Source organism: Lepus europaeus, chromosome 3, assembly GCF_033115175.1.
Source record: "Lepus europaeus isolate LE1 chromosome 3, mLepTim1.pri, whole genome shotgun sequence".
NCBI lineage: Eukaryota > Metazoa > Chordata > Mammalia > Lagomorpha > Leporidae > Lepus > Lepus europaeus.
The window spans coordinates 77,155,497-77,179,064 of NC_084829.1; the positions used below are offsets into that span (position 1 = coordinate 77,155,497).

General features: G+C 39.3%; 1 protein-coding gene across 5 annotated transcripts in view; it reads left to right on the forward strand.

Moving 5' to 3' along the window:
* Nucleotides 1-8,854, forward strand: part of TTK (TTK protein kinase) — a 42,594-nt gene extending 33,740 nt beyond the window's left edge. For 3 of the 5 annotated variants that reach the window (XM_062186406.1, XM_062186408.1, XM_062186410.1), the window contains exons 19-22: nt 2,810-2,986; nt 3,458-3,542; nt 3,820-3,917; nt 5,861-8,853. In XM_062186406.1, coding sequence (XP_062042390.1) covers nt 2,810-2,986; nt 3,458-3,542; nt 3,820-3,917; nt 5,861-5,932 — 432 coding nt within the window. In that variant the 3' untranslated portion in view covers nt 5,933-8,853. Of the gene's footprint in view, nt 1-2,809; nt 2,987-3,457; nt 3,543-3,819; nt 3,918-5,860 lie in introns of all 5 variants that reach the window. The other 2 variants (XM_062186411.1, XM_062186407.1) reach the window with 1 other exon arrangement.
* The last annotated feature ends 14,714 nt before the right edge of the window (nt 8,855-23,568 follow it).

A 23,568-nucleotide genomic window follows, 5' to 3' on the forward strand; every position in this document is an offset into this window, starting at 1 on the left:
AAATCTGCCTCTTCATTAACAGCTGTCTTTGGGCAAGGGACTGTCTAGTTTTCTCATCTGTTAATTGGGTTTATAGACAGTTCCTATTTCAAAAGAAATTGGGAGCTAAATGAGAAAGTAGTACATTGTCCAGCTCAAAATCATTACCTTCCTAAAATATTGAGGCCTTTAATTTTTTTTTTCAAATAACTAGCATAAAGTTTCACCAGATATTCTCTTGAGAATTTTTTTAGACATCTTATTATTTTTTTAATTAATTTATTTTTTTGACAGGCAGAGTGGACAGTGAGAGAGAGAGACAGAAAGGCCCTCCTTTGCCATTGGTTCACCCTCCAATGGCCACCGCACTGCGGCCGCCGCACTGCGCTGATCTGAAGCCAGGAGCCAGGTGCTTATCCTGGTCTCCTATGGGGAGCGGGGCCCAAGCACTTGGGCCATCCTCCTCTGCACTCCTGGGCCACAGCAGAGAGCTGTCCTGGAAGAGGGGCAACCGGGACAGAATCCGGCGCCCCGACCGGGACTAGAACCCAGGGTGCCGGCGCCACAAGGTGGAGGATTAGCCTATTGAGCCACGGCACCGGCCTAGATATATCTTCTTAGCTTCTGCTTTTCTTCTAAAATAGATTTGTTCTCTCTCACTTTTTTGTTGATTTTTTTTTAATGTTTGTTTATTTATTTGAAAGGCAACTAGAGAAAGAAAGAGATAGCCTCCGTCAGCTGGATTACTCCCCAAAAGGCCACAATGATCTGGACTGGGCCAAGCCTAAACTGAGGGCCAGAACTCCATCAGACCATGTAGGTGCAGGGACCCAAAGACTTGGGCCACCTTGCATGGCATGCTGTAGTGACCAGAACTGAGCCGATCCAAAGCCAGGAGCCAGGAGCTTCTTCCCGGTCTTCCACATGGGTGCAGGGGCCCAAGGACTTGGGCCATCCTCTGCTGCTTTCCCAGGTACATTAGCAGTGAGCTGGATTGGAAGTGGAGCAGCCGGTATTCGAACCTGTTCCCACATGGGATGCCAGCACTGCAGACCAGGTCTTTAACCCACTGCGCCATGCACTGACTGCCCCCACCCCCCAGCTTCTTAATTTAAATAATAACTAATTTAACTTTAGTATCCTTGCCTACAATTAAAAAAACATTAATACTATGAATTTTGGATGGCTTTGTGGCATACATAGCAGGTTAAGCCACCATTTGGGATGCCCACATCCCATATTAGAGTGCTTGGCATCTAGTCCCCTTTCCATTTCTGACCCAGATTCATGCTGCTGAACATGGTAAACAGCAGATGAGATAGGCCACATATTTTGGTTCCTACCTCCTATATGGGACACCCAGATGGAGTTCTAGGCTTTTGGGTTTGGACTGACCAGCCCTGGCTGTTGTGGGCATTTGGGAAGTTAACCAGTAGTTGGAAGCTTGCTCACTCTTTCTCTTTCTCACTCTACCTTTCAAATAAATAGATATGAAAACAAAACAAGGCAGGCATTGTGACACAACAAGGTTAAGCCACAACTTGGAATGCCCACATCCTATGTCAGTACTCCTAGGTTTGTGTCTTGGCTCCTCTGCTTCCAGTCCAGCTTCCTGCTAATGCATCCTGGGAGGCAGCATATGTGGGAGACCCCAAATGGACTTCTAGGCTTCTGGCTTCAGCCTGGCACAGCCCTGGCTATTGCAGGCATTTGGGAAGTCAACCAGTGGATGGAAGATAAGTCTGTCTCTCTGTGTCTCTGCCTTTCGAGTAGATTAAACATTAAAAAATGAAAATTACAACTTTTACTCTGAGTTTTTACCCTAGATGCTATTTTTACAGATTTTACTGTAATTTCTTAATTTTACTCATGTCTAAAATTTGTAATTTAAGCTTTAAGGTTTCCATTTTACTTTGATTTATTTTTTGAGGGGCCAGAGTTGTGGTGTAAAGGGTTAAGCCACTGCCCGTGATGCTGGCATCCCGTATAGGTGCTGGTCACAGCTACTCCACTTCCAATAAATGCACCTGCGAAAGCAGCATCAGGTGGCACAGTGGTTTGGCCCCTGCACCCACATGGGAGACCTGTATGAAGCTCCTGGCTTCAGCCTGGCCCAGCCCTAGCTGTTGCAGCCATTTCGGGAGTGAAGCAGTGGATGGAAGATCCCTCTCTGTTTCTTCCCCTCTCTTCTGTAACTCTGACTTTCAAATACATAAATCTTTAAAAAGAAACTTAAAAATTTTTTAAAAAGTGGAAAGATTTCTTTTAAAAAAGTGGTTTATTTTGAATTGCATGTAAGAGGTTTTTTTTTTTAGTTGTCAACTGAATGATTTAATACTTAATGGTAAATCTTAATACTTGAATTAATATACAGTTTATTATAATCAGTCATTCTGGGAAAAATTAGAGTTTATAGTTATTTACTTTTAGTATGTATATTTGTTTATATAATGATATGTTTATAATTTTAAATATATTAGAGTTTATAGTTTTTTTATTTTTCCACTTATTTTCAGAAGTGAACAAAAATATTTTGTCTCAGTTGAAATACTTTAATTATGAATTTGTTGGAAGATTTAAAGTGAAACTCATCTCTCGATGAAATAACCAAATGTAATGAAAACTAGAAAAAGATGGTTTGTCATGTAAATATAATCTAGTACTTGCATATTCAGTTAGAGATACTTATATTATTAAATATTAAGGAATTTACAGTGAAGGGGCTTTGAAAACACACACGCACACACATGCACATTTTTATATTAGGAATGTTCTTAAATTTCTATTGTATATTAAAATAATGCAATTTGTTATTTTTTTTCCTACTTAGATAAGCCCCAAAAGTGATGTTTGGTCCTTAGGATGCATCTTGTACTATATGACTTATGGCAAAACACCATTTCAGCATATAATTAATCAGATTTCCAAATTACATGCCATAATTGATCCCAATCATGAAATTGAATTTCCTGATATTCCAGAGAAAGATCTTCAAGATGTGTTAAAGGTAATATATATATATATATATACATATATATATACACATAATATATATGATATATATTATAATACTTAATATAATTAATTGTTTAAAATAAGTGGAATGAGTAGAATTATATAACTGGCTTAAATATTATTATTCTATTAAATGGTTTTATTGACTGAATTAGCTTTTAGAATGTGTTTAGTTTACCTTGAAGGTGTGAATACTTGGGTTTCCCAAGTGGCTTGAGGGGTAGCCTTGTCATTATTTCAGTGCTATATGAGGGGTCTTTAAAAATTTCATACAAATGTATATTAAGAAAATACTTTGGATTTCAAAAAATTTTTGCACCTACATAAACTTTCATGAACTCTAATATACTCTCTTATCTATAAAAAAACTTCTATGATATATAACCTGGAAAAATATTTTTATCAAAGGCACATAGGAAAACTTAACTTTTCTTTTTTAAAAGCTTAACGTTTATTTTCATAGTGTTGCTTAATAAGGGACCCTAAACTGAGGATATCGATTCCTGAGCTCCTGGCACATCCATATGTTCAAATTCAAACTCATCCAGGTACTACTGCCTTAAAAATTACTAAATTCCTAGACAGCCTGTTTGTAAAAACAAATAATCTGAATTGACTACCTTTTAGCCTGCCTCATTAAAGTAACTAAAACTGCCCTTTTTTTACCAGCAGGCTTACATTTTTCATTTATCCTGTGATAAAAGGCTATGATCAGTGATAAATGATAAGAATCAGTTTTTGTGCTGTTAAACAAAATATGTTTTTATAATGGACTATGTTTTTCTTCTTGGCTCTAGTGAGTTATTGACTGTATTTATTTTGTAGGTAACCAAATTGCTAAGGGAACCTCTGATGAAATGAAAAATATTCTGGGCCAACTTGTTGGTCTGAATTCTCCTAACTCCATTTTGAAAGCTGCTAAAGTAAGCATTTCCATTCTCTGTCTACATTGCTCTTAACTGTTTTAAGTAGTTCTGTGAGTTCAACACTTAAAGAAGCAGATAATCCAAAGTGTTGATTCAATCATCAAAATTAGTTATGAAAGATGTTTCTACATTTAGGTACTTCACATGTTTTTTTAACAAATAAATTTATTTGGTTTATAGTGTTGTACATACAGCACAGTTTAGAATGGTTTGTCACATGTGGTACATTTGGAAGATTACTGTCAGGTCTCAAATGGAATATATTTAATATAAGAATCTGTTAGCTAAACACCATCCTTAACAAAGGATTAAATTAATTCCTTCTGCCCTATTTTTAAAAAGTATGTATGTATGTATGTATTTGAAAGAACAGGAAGAGAGAGGGACAAATCTTCTATCTGCTCCTTTACTCCCCAGATGGCTAGGACTGGTCCGAGCCAAACCTGGGAGACCAGAATGCCACATGGGTCACCCATGTGAGTGGTGGGGACCCAAATACTTGGGCCATCTGCTGCTGCTTTCCCAGGTGCATTAGTAGGGAACTGGGTCAGAAGTGGAGCCGCCGGTACTGGATCCAGTGTTCTGATATGGAATGCTGGTATCAGAAGCAGCAGCTTATTAATGCTTTGTGCTACAATGCTGGCCACCTAGGTAATATTTTTCTTAAGCCTTGTTAGCGAAATCACAGTATCTGTCACATGTGGCTTCTGTGAAGCTGCTGCAAAGAGCAATCAGTACATTTCTCAAGTTTTGCAGCCTCCCAATCCTGTTTACACCTGTACCATGATTTTTAGACCTCATTGTCATCAAACACCTATTCATTTCTAGAACCCCATGAGTGTTTATTGACCAAATAGGTTTACTAGTAAGCAATTGCTAATTATATATTTCTGTTATAAAATTTTAGGAGCTTAAACTAACAATATTCTTAGTTCTCTGAGTAGGAGTAAGTCAATCTAAGTAGCTAAGAACTTGAACACATTTCTGAAGGAATTTATTACATATTCACTATTTTATTTGCATTTGTATGATATTAGACAAATTTTTTTAAGTTTTCTCAAGTGCTGATGGCTAAATTAGTAGCTTTAGTAGTAAAATTGGACAAAATCCATTTTGTAATTCTTCTGTATTTCATATTTCCATGTTTTAAATCCCTACCAATGTATTGCTCAAAGCCTTTTGTGAATAAAATTGAGGTGGATTAGTTAAATTTATTACTGAGGTTATTTTTCTTCAGAGCAAAAATATCCGTCAACTTCATAAATCATGGGGATTCAGCCAATTGCAGATTAAAAAAAAACAGCAAGTGTTCTAAACATGTACAGACTTTTTTCTACTGTCATTCTCTAAATGATACACTGTAACAACAATTTAAATTGTATTAAATATTGGAAGTAATCTATATATGATTTAAAGTGGATGGGAAGATGTATGTAGGTTATGTACAAATACTCTTATGTTTATGGGACTTGAGTGTTTGTGAATGATGGTATATGTGGGAGTTCCCAGAACCAATCCTCTGTGGATACAAGGGAAGATTGTACCCAACTGTACTTATTTGTATAATAGCTTTTGTGTCTTCTGTTCGTTAGTTTAAGTATTATTGGAACACGAACATACTAAATTTTCTAATGAGTATATTTTAAGTGTAGGAATTTACTTACAGCTACCTATGTTTAAGCAAAAGTAAGGAGGAAGATAAAGAAGGCCTTGAAGGTTCATGTGTATATTTATTAATATCTATATCTCTCTCACAGAAAGATTATTACATAGCACTTCTTTAAGCCAAGCTGTACATTTAAAATTCCTTCTTATCTCTAATAGTTTATGGGATAGTTTCCTGATGATGAGAATGAGAAAATATTTCAAGCTACCTTTACTAATCTGAAAATATATTGAGTTTGAAAAATGACAAAACAAATTTGTGTTTTTAATTTCAGACTTTATATGAGCATTATAGTTGTGGTGAAAGTCATGATTCTTCATCATCCAACGCTTCTGAAAAAAATTAGAAAAAAGGTGATATGCTACTCATAAACTGTCACATAACACTATAGAAAGTACCAGACTGTTATTCTCTTGATTATCTGTGGAAATCTGCTCTTGAAAACAACTTCACTCTGAAGTGTCACCAGTGGAAAATTTCAGTAGGTTATCCTCAAAAGAAAACTGTAAAAATAACTACCACTGTATATATTAAATTGTAGAATTGTTTCTCGTTGTATGCTTTCCTGTAAATCTAATATATTTGACAGTATTTCACACTTGGAATAGTGGGTGGTCAACTGAAATATACTCTGAAGAACTATGTAAATAAATTTTTGCAGCATAAATGACACTAAATTTCAAAGTTGTAAAATTTTTCTTCAGGCATACATATTGTTGGCATGGCAACACAATTCTTTATTAATAAAAATTGGGTTAAGAGAAGACATGGGAGTGGATCTTGGTAAATGAACTTAGGGGGAAAAAATCCCAAAAGATTTGAGTTCTTAAATATAAAATATAATTTCTAAGTACTTACAGCACTGGTACAGTCAATACTTGTGTATCTATACTTGGCTCTCTCTCATTTCCCCCTTTGATTCTTTGTACTCTCCATTGTTTTTTGTGTTTAGAGGACCATGCTGTATTCTGTGGTATAAATTGTATGCCATGCCCTCAGTGCATACCTTGCCTGGAAATGGGTAATTACAAACTTGGCCTCAGAGACACTTGGCTGAATCTAGTAGCTTAGTTGAAATTGTGGGGAAAGCATCCCTCATCCAAAAATATGACAAGCAAAATGCTCCAAAGTCTAAAACATTTTGAATGCTGACCTAAGGCTACAGGTGGTGTGCACACTGGAAACATTGTATAAAAATTATCTTAAGGCTATGTGTATAAGGTGTATATGAAACATAAATTGACTTTGTATTTAGGCTTAGATCCTATCCCTAAGATATCTTACTTGTGTATATGGATATATGGATATAGTCCAACATTCAAAAAATCCAAAACATTTCCAGTCCCAAGCATTTCAGATAGAGAAAACTCAACTTGTATCATCATATAGTATTTTCCCAATTAAAAAAATTTTTTTAATTGACTTTATTTTTTAGAGCAGCTTTAGGTTTATCACAAAATTAAGCAAAAGGTATAAAGAGCTCAATTCTCATGTATCCCTTTCCCCACCCACGTACAATCTGTTTGACTATGAGCATTCCCAAGGCCAGTGTCCCACACTGTAATGGCATACTTGTCATAATCCATGACCCTATAATATGTCATTATCACCCAAAGTCTATAGTTTACTTTAAGTTTCACCCTTGGTATTGTATATAGTATGGTTTTAACAAATATGCAATGACATCAGTCTATCGTAATACCATACAAAATAGTTTCACTGCCCTGAAAATCCTCTGTTCTCTGCCTATTCATCCCATTCTCCTCCCAACCCCTGGCAATCACTGATGTTTTTACTGTCTCCATAGTTTATCTTTTTCAGAATGCCATATATATGAAATGAAACAGTATGTAGCCTTTTAAGGTTCCTCTAGATCTTTTTCATGGCTTTATAGCTCATTTCTTTTTAGTACTGATGTGTGTTGCATTGTTTGTATGTACCACAATATATATATATCCATTCACATACTGGATTGCTTACAGGTTTTGTCAGTTGTGAATAAAGCTGCTTAAACATTTGTGTGCAGGTTTTTGTATGGGCATATGTTTTTAATTCCTTTTGGTAGTGAGGAGCATGATTTGTAGACCATATGGTAAGATTTGGTTGGAAAGAGAACTAATTTAGTTTTGGACATGATATGTTTAAGATATTGATGCGAGCTTAAACTGTTGATACAATTAGCATCCTTGATAAAATGAGATCTCCCATCTTTTTAGAAAATAATGTATTTATTTTTGTCTGAAAGGCAGAGAGACTGAGATATCTCCCATCCACTGGTTTACTTCTCAAATGTCCGCAACAGACAGCAGTAGGCCAGGTTGGAGCTCGGAGCTTCAATCTCGATCTCACATATGTGGCAGAGACCCAAGAACTTGAGCCATCATCTTCTGCCTCCCAGGAAATGAAGCAGAGCTGGAACTGAAACTCACGTCATGGGCATCTCAAATGGCATCCAAACAGCTGTGCCAGATGCCCACACCTCTTCACTGTTGTCTAGAAAAAAAATCTCATCAGTGTGACTACTAATGAATTCTAATATGAAATGTGAAGGGAATAGGCTGTAGATGTAGTTCACACTACCTGTGTCCGCATCATGCGAAACAGGAGGGTCGTGTCCAACTCTACATTTTTTCTTCCTTTCACAGATGTCTCGCCTTATGCAAATTCTATTATACAAACTCCAACCAGAAGGATTTTCTTCATATTTTTACCAATTAAATTATTTTTATTATTTTTTATCACAGTATTATTATTTTATCACAGTATTTAAAGTATTCATTTTAATGTCTTGGTGTTTCTTTTTATTTAAATTTTCTGTATGCCTTGATGAGTTTTCTCTAGTTTTATCCTACATTTCATTTCTGTTATTGACTCTGTTGTGAATGTTTATGTTGTTTTATCACATTCTAATTGGTTATTGCAGACATATAAGATAGCTATTTTTTAAAATTAAAAACAATATAATCATATTGTGAAAAGAATTTAAGACTGTAAAGAGAGAAGTATCTCCCGGTCTGGTTTCCTTCCTGTTGTCGGAGGCCGCCACTGTTAGTTTCTTTTTGTGTCCACCTGTGCATAAAAAGCATGTATATGTCATGTCTGGGCCCTGCATGCACATAGCCTTATGGAAAACACAAATTGGAGATTATCATGGGTTTTGTCATTTTTGTTACTTAATACTTCTTTAAATCTAACTCATTCTTTTAAATAACAACATGGTATTCTTTGGTGTGACTGTAACCAGTTTCCTACTTATAAGAATTAAGATGAAGAAACAAAATTAAAAAAAGAAAACAAAAACAACAACAAAAAGAATTAAGATGGCTTCCTTTGCTGTTACAAACAACGCTGCAGTAAATTTCTTTAACTGTCTTCAAATTCACGCCCTCTGCTCCTTGCCTCACAACTCTCCATAAGTTATGGAGCTGGCTTCATTCAGGGTGAGCAAGCCAATAAGCCAGAGAGCATGCCCAGGATGGAAGCCACAGTATTTTTGTAACCTAATCTTGGAAGTAACATCCCTCAGTTTTGGCTGTGCTCTGTTTACTCAATCTGGCCCTCTTACATTCCAGCACAACAATAACAAAACAAGATAGCCAGAAACCTATTTAGCATTTTGCTAAGTGGAAAAATCACAGTGTAGTACATGCTCCCAGACCAGTAAAATGTCCTTAGATAAGAGGCGAATTGGCAAGTTAAAGTGTTTGAAATCTCACTTCTTGATTGCTAAGCAATGAAGACAATTGTTGCACAATGCAGTAGCTGGTTCTCAGCACAGCACTGAGACACAACCCTTGCTGGACGATCAGAGTCTTTTTTTTTTTTTTTTTTTTTTTTTTTTTTTGACAGGCAGAGTGGACAGAGAGAGAGACAGAAAGAAAGGTCTTCCTTTTTGCCGTTGGTTCACCCTCCAATGGCCGCCGTGGCCAGCACACTGCGGCCGGCGCACTGCGCTGATCTGAAGCCAGGAGCCAGGTACTTCCTCCTGGTCTCCCATGCAGGTGCAGGGCCCAAGCACTTGGGCCATCCTCCACTGCACTTCCGGGCCACAGCAGAGAGCTGGCCTGGAAGAGGGGCAACCGGGACAGAATCCGGTGCCCTGACTGGGACTAGAACTCGGTGTGCCAGCGCCGCTAGGCAGAAGATTATCCTGTTGAGCCGGCGCCGGCCATGATCAGAGTCTTTCACAATGTTCACAGGACCCTGATGTTTCCCCAGTTGTTTGGGAGTGAAATGCAAGGTCTCTCCTGTACATAATTAATTTTAAATTAAATTTTACTAATTTAAATTTAAAAATTTTTTCTACATGAGCATTGGTTAAAACACATACCTTCAATGCCTTCTGGGTAGTAAAACTTAAGGAGTGTTCTACCAGAAAAACATCAACCAGGGAGACATTCTTGCATGTATGCTGGTATTATTTGCTTTGACTTTTTAAATTTTAAGTGTTTTTTTAAAAAAATATTTATATATTTGAAAGAGTTACAGTGAGAGAGGGAGAGATCTTCCATCCACTGATTCACTCCCCAAATGGCTTTAATGACCAAGGCTGGGCCAGACCAAAGCCAGGAGCCAGGAGCTTCTTCTGAGTCTCCTACACTGGTGCAGGGGCCCAAGCACTTGGCCCATCCTCTGCTTTCCCAGGTGCATGAGCAAGGTGCTGGATCAGAAGTGGAGCAGCCGGGACCCGAACTGGCACCCATATGGGATGCTGATACTGCAGATGGAGGCTTAACCACCTGTGCCACAGTGCTGATCCCATGAAAGATTATTTTTGTCTATTAGTTTATCCATCTGTTGCAATAGTACCATGTTTTCCCCTTTCTCAAAGATTTTTCTAATGTTAAAGTGCCAATGAACTATGGAATAGATCTCGCTCTTACATATCTTTTGAACATGCTGGTTGATCTAGCCAGCTCTTCTAGCATAATGAGGCGCTTTGAAACTCAGTTTTGTAAAACTACAAAATTTACTATTCTCTGGGTGTTGTCTGAGTTGACTATTTTTTTAAAAAAATTTTTTGCATGTATCTATTTGACAGCCAGAAGCAAACATCTGCTGGTTTACTTCCCAAATGACTGCAACACTCAAGGCTGGGCTACAGTCAAAAACAGCAGCTGGGAACTCAAACCAGGGCTCCCTCATGGGTGAAGGAGCCCAATTACTTGGGCCATCTATCACTATTGCCTCCCAAGGTCTGCACGAGCAGGAAGCTGGAGTCAGGAGCTAAAGCCAGAGCCAAGAATTGAATCCTGAAGCTCTGATATTGGGATATGAGCATCTCAACCACTAGGAACAAACGCCCATCCTCGCTGGCTGATTTTAAGTTGGGACCGGTGTGAGACTTCACCAGGGATGACTGGGGTCTTGGTGTGGGTGGGGTCTTCTGGTAGTAAATGCTGAGCTGGAGTTTGAGGAGCAAAATGTTTTCCTGGGAATTGATACCTGTGAGAGAAAGGGAGGAGAGCTGAGCAGAGGAAGAAGTTGAACTGTGATGGAGGCTCCACGAAGCCTAGGTCTGCTTTGTAAGAAGCTCTGGTGAGCACATTGTCTGTCTGTCTGCGATGTCTGCTGTGTGGCTGAGATGGCTTTTTTTTTTTTTTTTAAGATTTATTTTATATTTTTATTTGAAAGGCAGAGTTACAGAGAGCAGAGGCAGAGAGAGAGAAAGAGAGGTCTTTAATCCATCAGTTCACTCCCCAGATGGCCACAACCACCAGAGCTGCACCAGGAGCTTCCTCCAGGTCTCCCATGTGGGTGCAGGGGCCCAAGGACTTGTGCCATCCTCCACTGCTTTCCCAGGCCATTGCAGAGAGCTGGATCAGAAGTGGAGCAGCTGGGACTCAAACCAATGCCCATTTGGGATGCAGACCGTGGCTTTACCAGCTATACCACAGCGCGGGCCCCAGCATCATTTTACATTTACTTCATTCATTCATTAAACACAGGCTGTCCTTACCCCTGCAGCTGAGCAAACCTTGAAGGAGCTGGGAGCTGCAGGCTGTCCGGCATCCACATTGGCTACAACTGGGCAGCAAGTGTTTTGAAGGGAAAATTGAGCAGCGTATTTCCATATCCAACGGAGCCTTTGCTCCAGGAGGCTAACTTTAACTCAGACTGGCACTTTGATATGGGATGTGGGCATCCTAAGCAGCAGCTTAAACCACTGCGTCACAATGCCCACCCTGGAATTTTACTTCTCATCGTAATCTCCAAGTTTAAGACAGCTTTGTAAATGATGATACCCGGTATTTAGACCATCCATAAAGAATGGAGGATCCTGGGAATTTAACCATGTTGATGGAGTTATTTTTACATGATTAACTGAAGAAAAAGTGGTATCACTGAAAGATTCTTTTTAAAGTTTAGGAAATGAAAGTCATAAGGAGGTAAATCAGATCTGTAAGGAAATGCCTAGTGATTTTTCATCAAAACTCTCAGAAAACCGTCCTTGCTTGATGAGAGGAATGAGCAGAAACATTGTTGTGGTGGAGAAAGAAGTTTTCCCAGGCACTTTTTTGGCTGAGACTTTCACCTGCCCAAAGCACCCTCCTGAAAAACAGATGTTACAGTTCTTTGGGACTCCAGAAAGTCAACAGGTGTAATGCCTTGACTATCCCAAACTGTTGTCAAGACTTTTGCTCTTATCTGGTCTGCTTTTGCCCCAATTCTACCTCTTGGTAGCCATTGCTTTGATTATATTTTATCTTTAGTATCCTGCCAGTAACACCCTGTTTTATTTCCTATTACAATTCTTCAAAGAAATGCCTCAGGATCTTATATCAACTCCCACTTGTTTAAAAATTTCCATTGAAAGCTGTTCTCTTGTCCATAGCTGATTGGAACACAATGGTTGTGGCACTTATCAAGTAGAAAGTTTATTTAACTTTTCAGTTAGAATTGTGTAGGCAGAGCCAATTGAGATGTCTACAGTGTTGGTTGTTGATTCTGCTGTGAATTGTCAGTTCTTTACATTCGAGCACAGTTATGGAATTAGTCCTTTTCAATTAGAGCATTGCTATGTGCATAGTAGGACTTGTCTCCCCAAAATTCATGCAGCTGTTTAAGTTCTGCTATCTTTATGTTAATGGTTAACGGATTAAAGGTGGAGACTTGATCTGATTGTGATGGCTAGAAGGTGGGCCAGTGCGAGTCTTTAGGTTATTGGGAGTTTGCCCTCACAGAGTGGTTCCTCTGAGAGGATGATTATTTAAGTTCAATTTTGGCCTGGGTGCTCTCTTTCTTCCTGGCTCCCCCATGATCATTCCTCTGCACCTGTCATGAGCAGTCATCTGGGACCACTGGATCTTGAACTGGAACCCCAAACTATAAGATGAAATAAAACTTTCTTTTCTGAGAAACTTCTGGATATTTTAGTTAAAGCAACGAAAAGTGGGCCACTAAAGGCACAAACAAGATTAGGTTTTTTGCTTAAAAATTGTTGTGTATGGTCTGCCACTGCAAGCTTCATCTTCAATATTGTCTCATCTGTCTTAAAATGAGTCATCGGTTTGAAAGGTACCGTTGCTTTGGGTCTTTGTTCTCGCATCTTTTGGTAAAGATCAGCAGTTTCACCATTCTTTCACCGAAGACCCACTCTAAATCTGATGTTTGCCTTTGCTTTGATTTTAGCAGAATTCATGTTGCTCTGATAGGAACTCTCTCCAAACTAATGCTGTATCTTTCTTTTTACCTCAAACCAGACCTGTTCAGGCAAGTTATAAGTTAATGTGAGTTTAAATGTTTATCTTTAAAATTTCTGTTGATTTTGTTTGTTTTTAAAAACATATTTATTTGAAAAGCAGAGAGAGAGAAAGAGGAGAAAAGAGAGAACGCCCATCTGCTATTTCTTTCCCAAATGACTGCAAAAGCCAGAGTGGAACCATATCAAAGCCAGGAGTCCAGAATTCCAGTCTCCAGATGCATACCATGGATGACAGGGGCTTAAGTACCCAGGCCATCATCTGCTGCCTTCCCAGGTACATTAACAGGAAGCTGGATCAGAAAAGGGGTAGCTCAGACTCAAACCAGTGCTCTAATATGGGGTGCCAACATCCCAGGTGGCAGTTCCACATGATACACCACAAGGATGGCCCTGGTAGGAGCTTATTTTGATGCCCCCCACAAAAAAGAGACAATAAATCAATGCAGTTTTTTCATAACATGCATTCTCCATGAACTTTTTGACGACCCAGTGTGTGTGTTGTGTCAGTACACATATAAACTGCTTTGTATGCTGTCATATTAGAAACACACTAAATGAGTACATGAGAGAGAATAAAGTCAGAAGGGCCCCTGTAAATACAAAGGTGAGGAGGAGGAGGTGTCCGTTGCCAGCTGCTCATATGTCTGTTACAAGACTGAAGTGAGGCAGGTCAGAGCTGGCCTCTGTCACATGGAGCAGGTTCAGTTCTAACTTTCTCTGGCCCCAGCTGCAGAGTGTCCACTTAGTTTCAGGAGATTTTAAAGACAAAAGCATACACAAATGAAGAAAACAATTAGTCACAGCGTGACCGTGGACGTCATAGCTCTCTCTACCTTGGAGGAAAATCTGATGGGATGTTGGTGGTAGAAGTGGAGGGGAAGTGGCAGTTGAAAAGAGATGAGTGCAATTCGTTGAAGAAGTTGTTTCTCACAAAGTCACATTGAGACTGCACATTTGGAGAGTCATGAACAGGTTGCTTATTTCTCTTTCCTTTTCAGACTCTAACCAGCCTATATTATCCTGGTACATTGCCTCCTCTATTTTGTCTATTCGAGAAAATGGAAACAACCATACATGGAGACTTTTTCTGTCTCTCATTTGTGGCTTTAAAAATGTTACTTAATAAAAGGGAAATGGCCTCATCTCAGTCATCTTGAAAAATATGGTAGAGAGCAGCAAAAATAACTGCTACTCCCACCATACAGAATTAATTGCTTTTAACATTTTTGTATTCACACAATTGAGATTATATATATATATATATATATATATATATATATATATACCCTTATTTTCACACCTAATGGTTCACAAATATTTTCCCATCATTTAAGCCATAAATGTAAATGTATTTTTAAAATATTTATTTATTTAGTTGAAAGTCAAATTTACACAGAGAGAGAAGGAGAGGGAGGGGGAGAGAGAGAGAGAGAGAGAGAGAGGTCTTCCATCCACTGGTTCACTCCCCAGATGGCTGCAACGGCTGGAGCTGTGCCAATCTGAAGCTAGGAGCCAGAAACCTTCTCTGGGTCTCTGACACGGGTGCAGGGGCCCAAGGACTTGGTTCATCTTCTACTGCTTTCCCAGGCCATAGCAGAGAGCTGGATTGGAAGTGGAGCAGCCGGGTCTCGAACTGGCACCCATATGGGATGCCGGCACTGCAGGTGGTGGCTTTAACTGCTAAGCCTTAGCACCAGCCCCCATAAATATCATTTTTTTTTTTATAAATGACATTTGTTGGATATCTTCTAAGTGTTGGCCAATATGCTTAGTAGTATACATTATATCATTTGATACTCTAACAGTTTTATGAAATGCATACTATTAAAACCAGCTACATATATATATATATATATATATATATATATATATATATATAACTTTTATTTAATGAATATAAATTTCCAAAGTACAGCTTATGGATTACAATGGCTTCCCCCCCAATAACTTCCCTCCCACCCGCAACCCTCCCCTTTCCTGCTCCCTCTCCCCTTCCGTTCACATAAAGATTCATTTTCAATTCTCTTTATATAAAGAAGATCAGTTTAGTATATATTAAGTAAAGATTTCAACAGTTTGCCCTCACATAGCAACACCAAGTGAAGAATACTGTTGGAGTACTAGTTATAGCATTAAATCACAATGTACAGCACATTAAGGACAGAGATCCTACATGATATTTTTTAAAGAATTGATTAATTTTCTATGCAATTTCCACATAAATATCATTTTTTAGCATATAAAATGTCTATTATATGAAGGTTCTAGGATTTTCCCCTGTTTTTCATTTTTATATGAAATAATTCAGAAAAAACTCCTACACTCAAAGTTGTTTTTAGGAAATGAAAGTTAATGTTTGACTAAAGCATAACTAATAACATAAATCCACAAATAAATAAAAACCAGGATTTTAAAAAATTATCTGTAATTTGGTATTAGCTTTGGAAATTGAGGTTTGGTTTTACTTTTAAGTCCTCGTAGGACATGTTTCTCTTTCTGTTTGTGGCTGTGTCTTGAACAAGTTAGGCACACTGCGGCCTTATGGCTTGGGACTTGCTGTTCTCTCTTCCTAGTTTGCCTTTTCCCCAGTCGCACATTTCCTTCTTGAGTTTGTTCAAATGTCAGTTTCTTAGTGAGGCCTCTTTTAAATAGCATATGTATTATTAGATTCCCCTGCTCCTTATACTCCATATACTCCTCGCTTGCCTTGTTATTTTTATAATATAGATACTTCTAACACTCTGTACAATTTAATTTTGGTTGCTCTTGGTCTACCCCCTATCCAATATAATGCCAATTCCTCTTATGCTAGTTCCCAGACTGCAAGAATTTTGATGAGTTTTGTTAACTACTCTATTTCCTATGCCTAGTTCAATGGATAAATATTGTTTGAAAACAGAAATAAAGGCTCTTTCTTGGAAAACGTGAAGCGCTGTAAATTGTTTTTTTTTTACAGAAAAGCAACATTAGCCATTTTAGTGAATGATGAGGAGCTCAGCAAACTGATACATTTTCTAGGGGGCTAGAGAAAAGGAGATGTCTGTGGTGGGTATCACCCTTCCTGGGAGACCTAGTCTGCAGCACCGGGACTTTAGAAATGAAACCTGTCCACAGGAGCAGACTCTTGCTGGAAATGTCTATGTGACGGGATGGAAAATAGGATCAGGGCTTTGATTTTCCAGAGGCAGCACCTGGTACATGGTCCTAGATGAAGTTTTCTATGTTCAGAAGAATTAAAGTCCCTGACCACCAGATGCTTATTTCTAGATTTCTCCTCTTCCTTGGATATTAACAGAAGCAATTTTGTGGCTGTAGCCCAGATATGTTGGCATTGACTTTCTGCTTCTTGCTGATATGGTGGTCCAGCAAATATATAAGAGTGTTGACAAGCTCCCTAGAGGCAAATGGTGGAGTACGCATGCCCATAACTCTGGGAGGTGGTGAGGGTGGGATGCAAACAATGCTGTCCTCTCTCTCCACCGTGACACCATCTCTGAGGGCATCCCTGGATCTCCTCTTTGGTGGGGACACCTCAAGGGCTCTTTGTGATAAACAGATTTCCTCCCTACCCCAGACTGGAGTCCTGCCCCTTAGCAATCTTTGGCTTGCGTAAAATCTCTGTAAGGTAGGCGTTTTGCCTAGTGATTGAGATGCTCACATCCACTGTTGGAATGCATGGCTTTGATTCCAGGTTCTGTTATCTGAGTCGTCTCCAGCTAACGCAGACCTGAGAGGAATAGTGATGGTTCAAAAACTGGGTTCCTGCACCCTACCTGAAAGACCTGGATTGAGGTCCTTGCTCCCAGCTTCAACCCTGTCCCAGCCCCAGTCATTGAAGACATTTGGGGAGTGAATTGGTACACAGGAGGTCTCTTGCTCTATCTCTTTTCTTCCTCTTCCTCTTCTCTCTATGTTTCTCTCTCAAAAAAAAAAAAAAAAAAAAAAAAAAAGAAAGAAAGAAAGAAAATTCTGGAAAGGGCCCCCTTGTGGTGATGGTGAGGTATGGAAAGTGCTGCTCATCCAAGAATTTTGGGAGTTCGTGGCTTAGAGAGCCAGAGTCCCTGGGTCCCAGCCCCAGGGAGGGTGTGGGGTGGCACTGACAACAGCTGTGGTTCTGGTCCTCAGCAGGAATTTCTGGTTTGGTTGTGAGTCCATGTAAATGACTTATTTGAAGCAATGTTCCAGGGCTCAAGCTGGGACAAGCATGTTAACTGGGTCAGGTCAGTTTAGAGGACATTGTCAATTGCGTTACCCAGTCTCACCAGCCAGTGCTTGTAGCACACCCTTTGCACTCCTGTCAAGCTCTGCTTTCATCTTGTCCTCACCAGCTGGTGCTTGCTGTTCAATTTTCTGTAACCAGGAGCAACATGAAACAAAGCAAGAAGGATTTAGTTCAAACAGCAAATCATTATGATAAGACTACATTTTCCATCTTCTTATCAAGACAATCTTCTCCATTTTTTCCCCTGCCATTTGGCCAACAGATTTGGGCTCTAAATAATTGTACTCCTTTCCTCCCTAACTCTCTCATACATATTCCAACCACACACCAGTTTCTTTAAGTGACTCATTCTTCTTTTATTTCCATTTTCAAGCCCCTGCCCTTATCCTGACCCTCAGCCATCCCACTGCCCTCTTTGGAGTGGTGCTCAATCCATTAGATACAATAGTTCTCAAAGTGTGATCCTTGGACCAGCAGCCTCAGCATCACTGGGGAACTTGTTAGAGTTGTGCATTTTCAGACTTCTTCCCAGACCCACACACTCAAAAACTCTGAGGTGGGACTCAGCAATTTTGATTTTTTTTTTTTTTTGGACTTTTTTTTTATTTGACAGGTAGAATTACAGACAGTGAGAGAGAGACAGAGAGAAAGGTCTTCTTTCCGTTGATTCACTCCCCAGATGGCCGCTACAGCCAACACTGCACCGACCCGAAGCCAGGAGCCAGGTGCCTCCTCCTGGTCTCCCATGGGGTGCAGGGCCCAAGCACTTGGGCCATCCTCCACTGCACTCCCTGGCCACAGCAGAGAGCTGGACTGGAAGAGGAGCAACTGGGACTAGAACCCAGCACTGCAGGCGGAGGATTAACCAAGTAAGCCACGGCGCTGGCCCCTGCTCAGAACTCTTGAAGCACACTTCATTCCCAGGATTAAGTTCAAGACCACCTCAGCCACATCAGCTGCTGTTCTTCTGCACGATCTTTGTTCCAGTCAGAATCTATGTTCTCTGACATTGCTGCTAGTCCAAACCACCCGTTCCCCATGCTCTTCCTACCTACTCATGTCCTACACATCTGTAACAACATAAGCCAAGTCCTACTTCTGAGTCCAGCCCAGAGCTTTCTCCTCCCTCTGAACTTATTCTGGTCTTATGCATTTATATGGTGTGATGCATCAAGTAGCACTTAATCACTCTACCTTGCATAAACAGTCATTATTCCACGTTTATGGATCTGGTTTCCCAAAACTGATGATAGCTTCTTGGCTTCTTGAGGTTTTACAATATTAAGCCACACAATGCCTAATTACTTGCTTTTACTTTATATCAGTGTTTCAAAAATGAGCCTGCTAATAACACTGAATGCATTTGTTGAAAACATGTATTTCCAAAAGTCTCACCATAGGTCTTCAAAATTGGAATCTTCTGGAAAGGGTTCAGAAAACAAGTATCCAAGTACTCCATCATCAGCAACATTAGGGAAATATCTATGTAAACAATAAGTACTCAAATATGATATTTTAACAATTTACTTTATTTATCTGAAAGGCATAGTGACAGGAAAACAGGGAGAGACAGAGAAAGGTCTTCATCTGCTGGTTCGCTCTCCAAATGGCCGCAACAGCCAGGTCTGAGCCAGGCCAAAGCAAAGAACCTGAAACTCCATCTGGGTCTCCTATGTGGGTGCCAAGGGCTCAGGTAATTGGGCCATCATCTGCTTTCCTAGGTGCATTAGTGGGAAGCTGGATTGGAAGCAGAGCAGCTGAGGAACCAGCATTCCGATATGAGATGCTGGCATCGCAAGCAGTGGCTTAACTCACTGCACCACAACACCAGCATCTAATTATTTATATAGTGACTTTTTGACTAAAGGAAACAAGCAGGAGGGAAAAAGCCTTTGTCAGAACACCTTGCAGGGAACTTGGTAAGTAGTTGCCAGGTGCCTGAGTGTATGAAGGGAGTTTGGGAGGAACACCCAAGGGAGGTGAATGGGGGACAGCCCCAGCAAGCGAAACAGGGGGAGGAGACAAGGAAACAGTGCAAGTGGACTGTGTGATTTCAATGTCTATTTCTCCTGGGAGGGACATGTTAGCACTGGCTGTGAGAAGGAAGCCAAGCAGTAAAGTGGGGCAGGTGGAGGGGAGAGAGGGAGGTAAAGATAAAAGGAGAATGTCTTTCATCCTGTCTGCCTCTGAGCTGAGTGATGTTGACATTCACAATCCACCAGGAGCCAGGGAATTCTTTTAGCCCTGAATCATACATTGCAGAATGCCTACAAGGGAAGTATTTCTTTTTGAATGATATCATTCAGGCCAACCCAAGTCAATTAGTAGATGAGGAAACTGGGCCCAGGATGTTTAACAATTTGCCCAAGAATACCTGACTGTCACCAGAGATGAGCCTAGTTCTGACTCAGTTGTCCTTCACTTCTTGTTTTTAAACTCCTACAGCTTAAAAAACTCCTATTTATTTTGACTCTTTCTTGTATCTAAAACAAGAATATTAATACCTAACTTGGCCCCAAATTTTCAGAAGTGAGACCTAATTCTAAAAAAGTCTTCATAACTAACATGAATGGAAATAATGACGTAGAAGTAGCTACCATAGGAACTGGATTTACTTGCCATTAACACCCACCTATTCTTCTGGTCTTTGAACTATGCATTGAGACTGTTAAGTTGAAAGTTCAACCATTTCCATTGTTTGCGTAATAAAGGGTTTAGACTTTGGAGTTATTCAGATCAGCATTTGAATCCTGGTTGTGTCATGGATTGTGTACATTTCTTCATAAGTATTTAATATTAGATATTAATATTTAATGAATAGATTTATAATTATGTACTTATTTTTGTACGGCTCGGATTCTTTACCCACATAATGGTAATAATAATAATGCCTTGCATCAGTAATCTGAAGATTAAGTGTAAAAAATGCTTGAAAAGCACAATGACAGGCATTTAGCGAGGTAATCAATAAATCAACTCTCTTTATTATTGATTTGCAAGGAAACTTTAGTTTTCCTCTTATAAAAAGCAGTCACAGAAACAGCAGTGTCTGAGTCAGCTACCTTAGTTTAAATCCTAGGCGCACTACTTGCGTAATCTTGGAAAATTATCCAGCTGCTCCGTGACCCGGTTATTACCCCTGTTCTATGGATGAAGATTTTGTACCTAAGTCAGGGTCATTGTGAGGAATGAAGAATTTAGTATAGAAAAAGTGTTTGGCTCAGTGCCTAGAACAGCATGCTCAACAAATATTAAAGTATTTCTTCCCATACTTATTGACCTTGAGATTTTCTTATTTTGAAGAGATGATCAATTTCTGTTGGCTGAACTTAGAAAACTTTTCTCTGTCCATTTCTAGGTCAGAGCTTGCCGCTGATATTCCACTCTTCCAAGTCAAGTCTGCCATTAAAGAATTGTAATTCTTTCTCTTGAGGTTAAAGGAAGAGCAGGCATTGTGGTGCAGTGGGTTAAGCTACCAGTTGGGAGCTTAACATCCCGTACCCGAGTGCCAGTTGGAATCCTGGTTACTCTGCTTCCAATTCAGTTTTTTCTTTTTTTTTTTCTTTTTTTTTTATTTTTTGACAGGCAGAGTGGATAGTGAGAGAGAGACAGAGAGAAAGGTCTTCCTTTTTGCCGTTGGTTCACCCTCCAATGGCCACCACAGCCGGCACACTGCGCTGATCCGAAGCCAGGAGCCAGGTGCTTCTCCTGGTCTCCCATGTGGGTGCAGGACCCAAGGACTTGGGCCATCCTCCACTGCCTTCCCGGGCCATAGCAGAGAGCTGGCCTGGAAGAGGGGCAACCAGGATAGAATCCAGCGCCCCAACCGGGACTAGAACCCAGTGTGCCGGCACCACAAGGCGGAGGATTAGCCTGTTAAGCCATGGCGCCGGCCCAATTCAGTTTTTTCTGATGAAGCAAGGAAAGTAGCAGATGACAGTTCAAGTACTTGTGTCTGTGTCATCTACATGGGAGATCCTGGTGGAGTCTCTCCCTTCTCTCTCTCTCTGCTGTTTCACTTTGCCTTTCAAGTAAATATGTAAGTCAAACCATTTTAAAAAGCTTGGAGGCGCTCTTTGGTCAGTGATCAGAAAATAACCAATCAGGCATGGAAGGAATGATCAGCAGTAAGGGAATAAAAACATTGACAAAATATTTGTGTTGGATGTTTAGAGTAATTTTGAAAATAAAAAAGTTTTAGAATATTTAAAAATTAGTTAATAATGATCTACATGGACTACAAAATATACTAAAAATCCCTTGTCATTAACCTTATTTTCTGGCAACAGAAGGTAATAAGGTAACGGCTTTCTGGTAGCCCAGAAAGGGGTAAGTTCTTTTATCCCTTTCTGTCTTTCTTCTTTGTTTTCAACAGAAACCCTGGTCTACTTCTCTATTGATCTAATCATGTTCCCAATACAACGTTACGTGAAGTTTTGTTATGGTCAGCTTCCTGAGGTTTGCCTCCTCACTGGGGTTGTAGGTACCACAGAAGACACTGATTACCTTCCCAGCAGCCCTTCCTCCTTTTGCTCAGGGGCAGGGCTCTAGTTCTACAGGGATCTCTAGCTCTCCTCCATGGAACTCAGAGAAGAGTCCCAGTTCCAGAGGTCAATCTTGATTGGCCTAAACCAGGGATGGTGGCCTCATTGTCCAGCTAATGACTAGTTCATGAATGGGAATGTGTATTACTTCTGGCACATGAAACATGCAAGGACGGCTGCTGGGAGACTGACTATAGAAACTACATCCTTATTCTTAAATTTATAGGAAAAAGCAGTCCATTCTATTCTTCTACCAGATGAGATTATGTTTCCATTTAGTATGAACTGAAGTGGCTTTCTTAAAATCTTGAGAACAATTAGGAATAAGATGGCAGAAATAAGGGTGAAAAATGTGGAACCTTGGTGATATTGCAGAGCATGAGGCTAAACAATCCTGAAACTATCTTACCTTGGGGTTCTTGCTGTGTGAGACAATAAACTGTTACTATTATTTAAATCAAGTTGAATTGCAATTATAGGTTATGTGTAGTTGGATGTACCTTAAATAACATCCTGGTTTCCCATGGAAAAACATTTTTTCTAAGTTTAATAACTCAAGTTGTACAACCTCTGTGAAGCTCCCTGGAAAGTCCTAGGCCAGAATAATTACCTTTGTCTCTGAAGGGCTTTGTTGATTCAGTGTAGCCTTTCTCTCTCTCTCTTTCTCTTTCCCTCCTTCCCTCCCTTTCTCTTTCTCTCTCAAGCTGTAAGTGCATAGTCCTAGAATAGGTCTTTTTCATCTTCCCAATTTCTAGCACATCACCTGAAAAACAAACACATTTTAACATATCTTCTTTAGTACTGAGAATGGAAAGAGAACAATTTTGGCCTTCCCAGTCTGCACTTTGATTTATAATCATTGAGTGATGGACAGTATGTCTGAATGTCAGGAGTACAGGTATGGGGGCTGATAAACCAGTTTGATTTCAAGCCCCATCACTTACTAATTAAGTTTCATGTAAATGGTTTAACATTTCTAAATTCTGTTTTCTTTTATGTAAAATATGGTTAATATTACCTTGCAGTATTGGTATAAGAATCAAATGGGGCAAAGAGTGTAAAATGCCCAGGACATAGTGGAGCATCAATAACATCACATATAATAGCTATCTGTGTTTAATGTAGGTACACAACTTTTCTTTTTTTAAAACACATTACAAATAATTTAATTTGAAGAAAAAATGTAAAATAACAAGTATATAATAAAGATAAATTATTATGAACTATATCACTAAAAATGAACAAAAATTAGCCAAATTTTAGTAATAATAAATAAAACTTCTAGAAGAAATTCTCTTTTTTTCTCATAAGGATCTGCATTTATTTGTTGAATAAACTAAAATTTTAAAAATTGGAATTTTAAAAGATTTTCAAATAGTTTCTACATTTAACAATTCAATTTTTTATTGAAAAAGGAAATATATTACTTCGCAATAAAACTCAGCAGTGCTCAAAACAAAATCATTTCCATATTCTTTCATTACATTGATTTGGTACCCCTGGAATCTCTC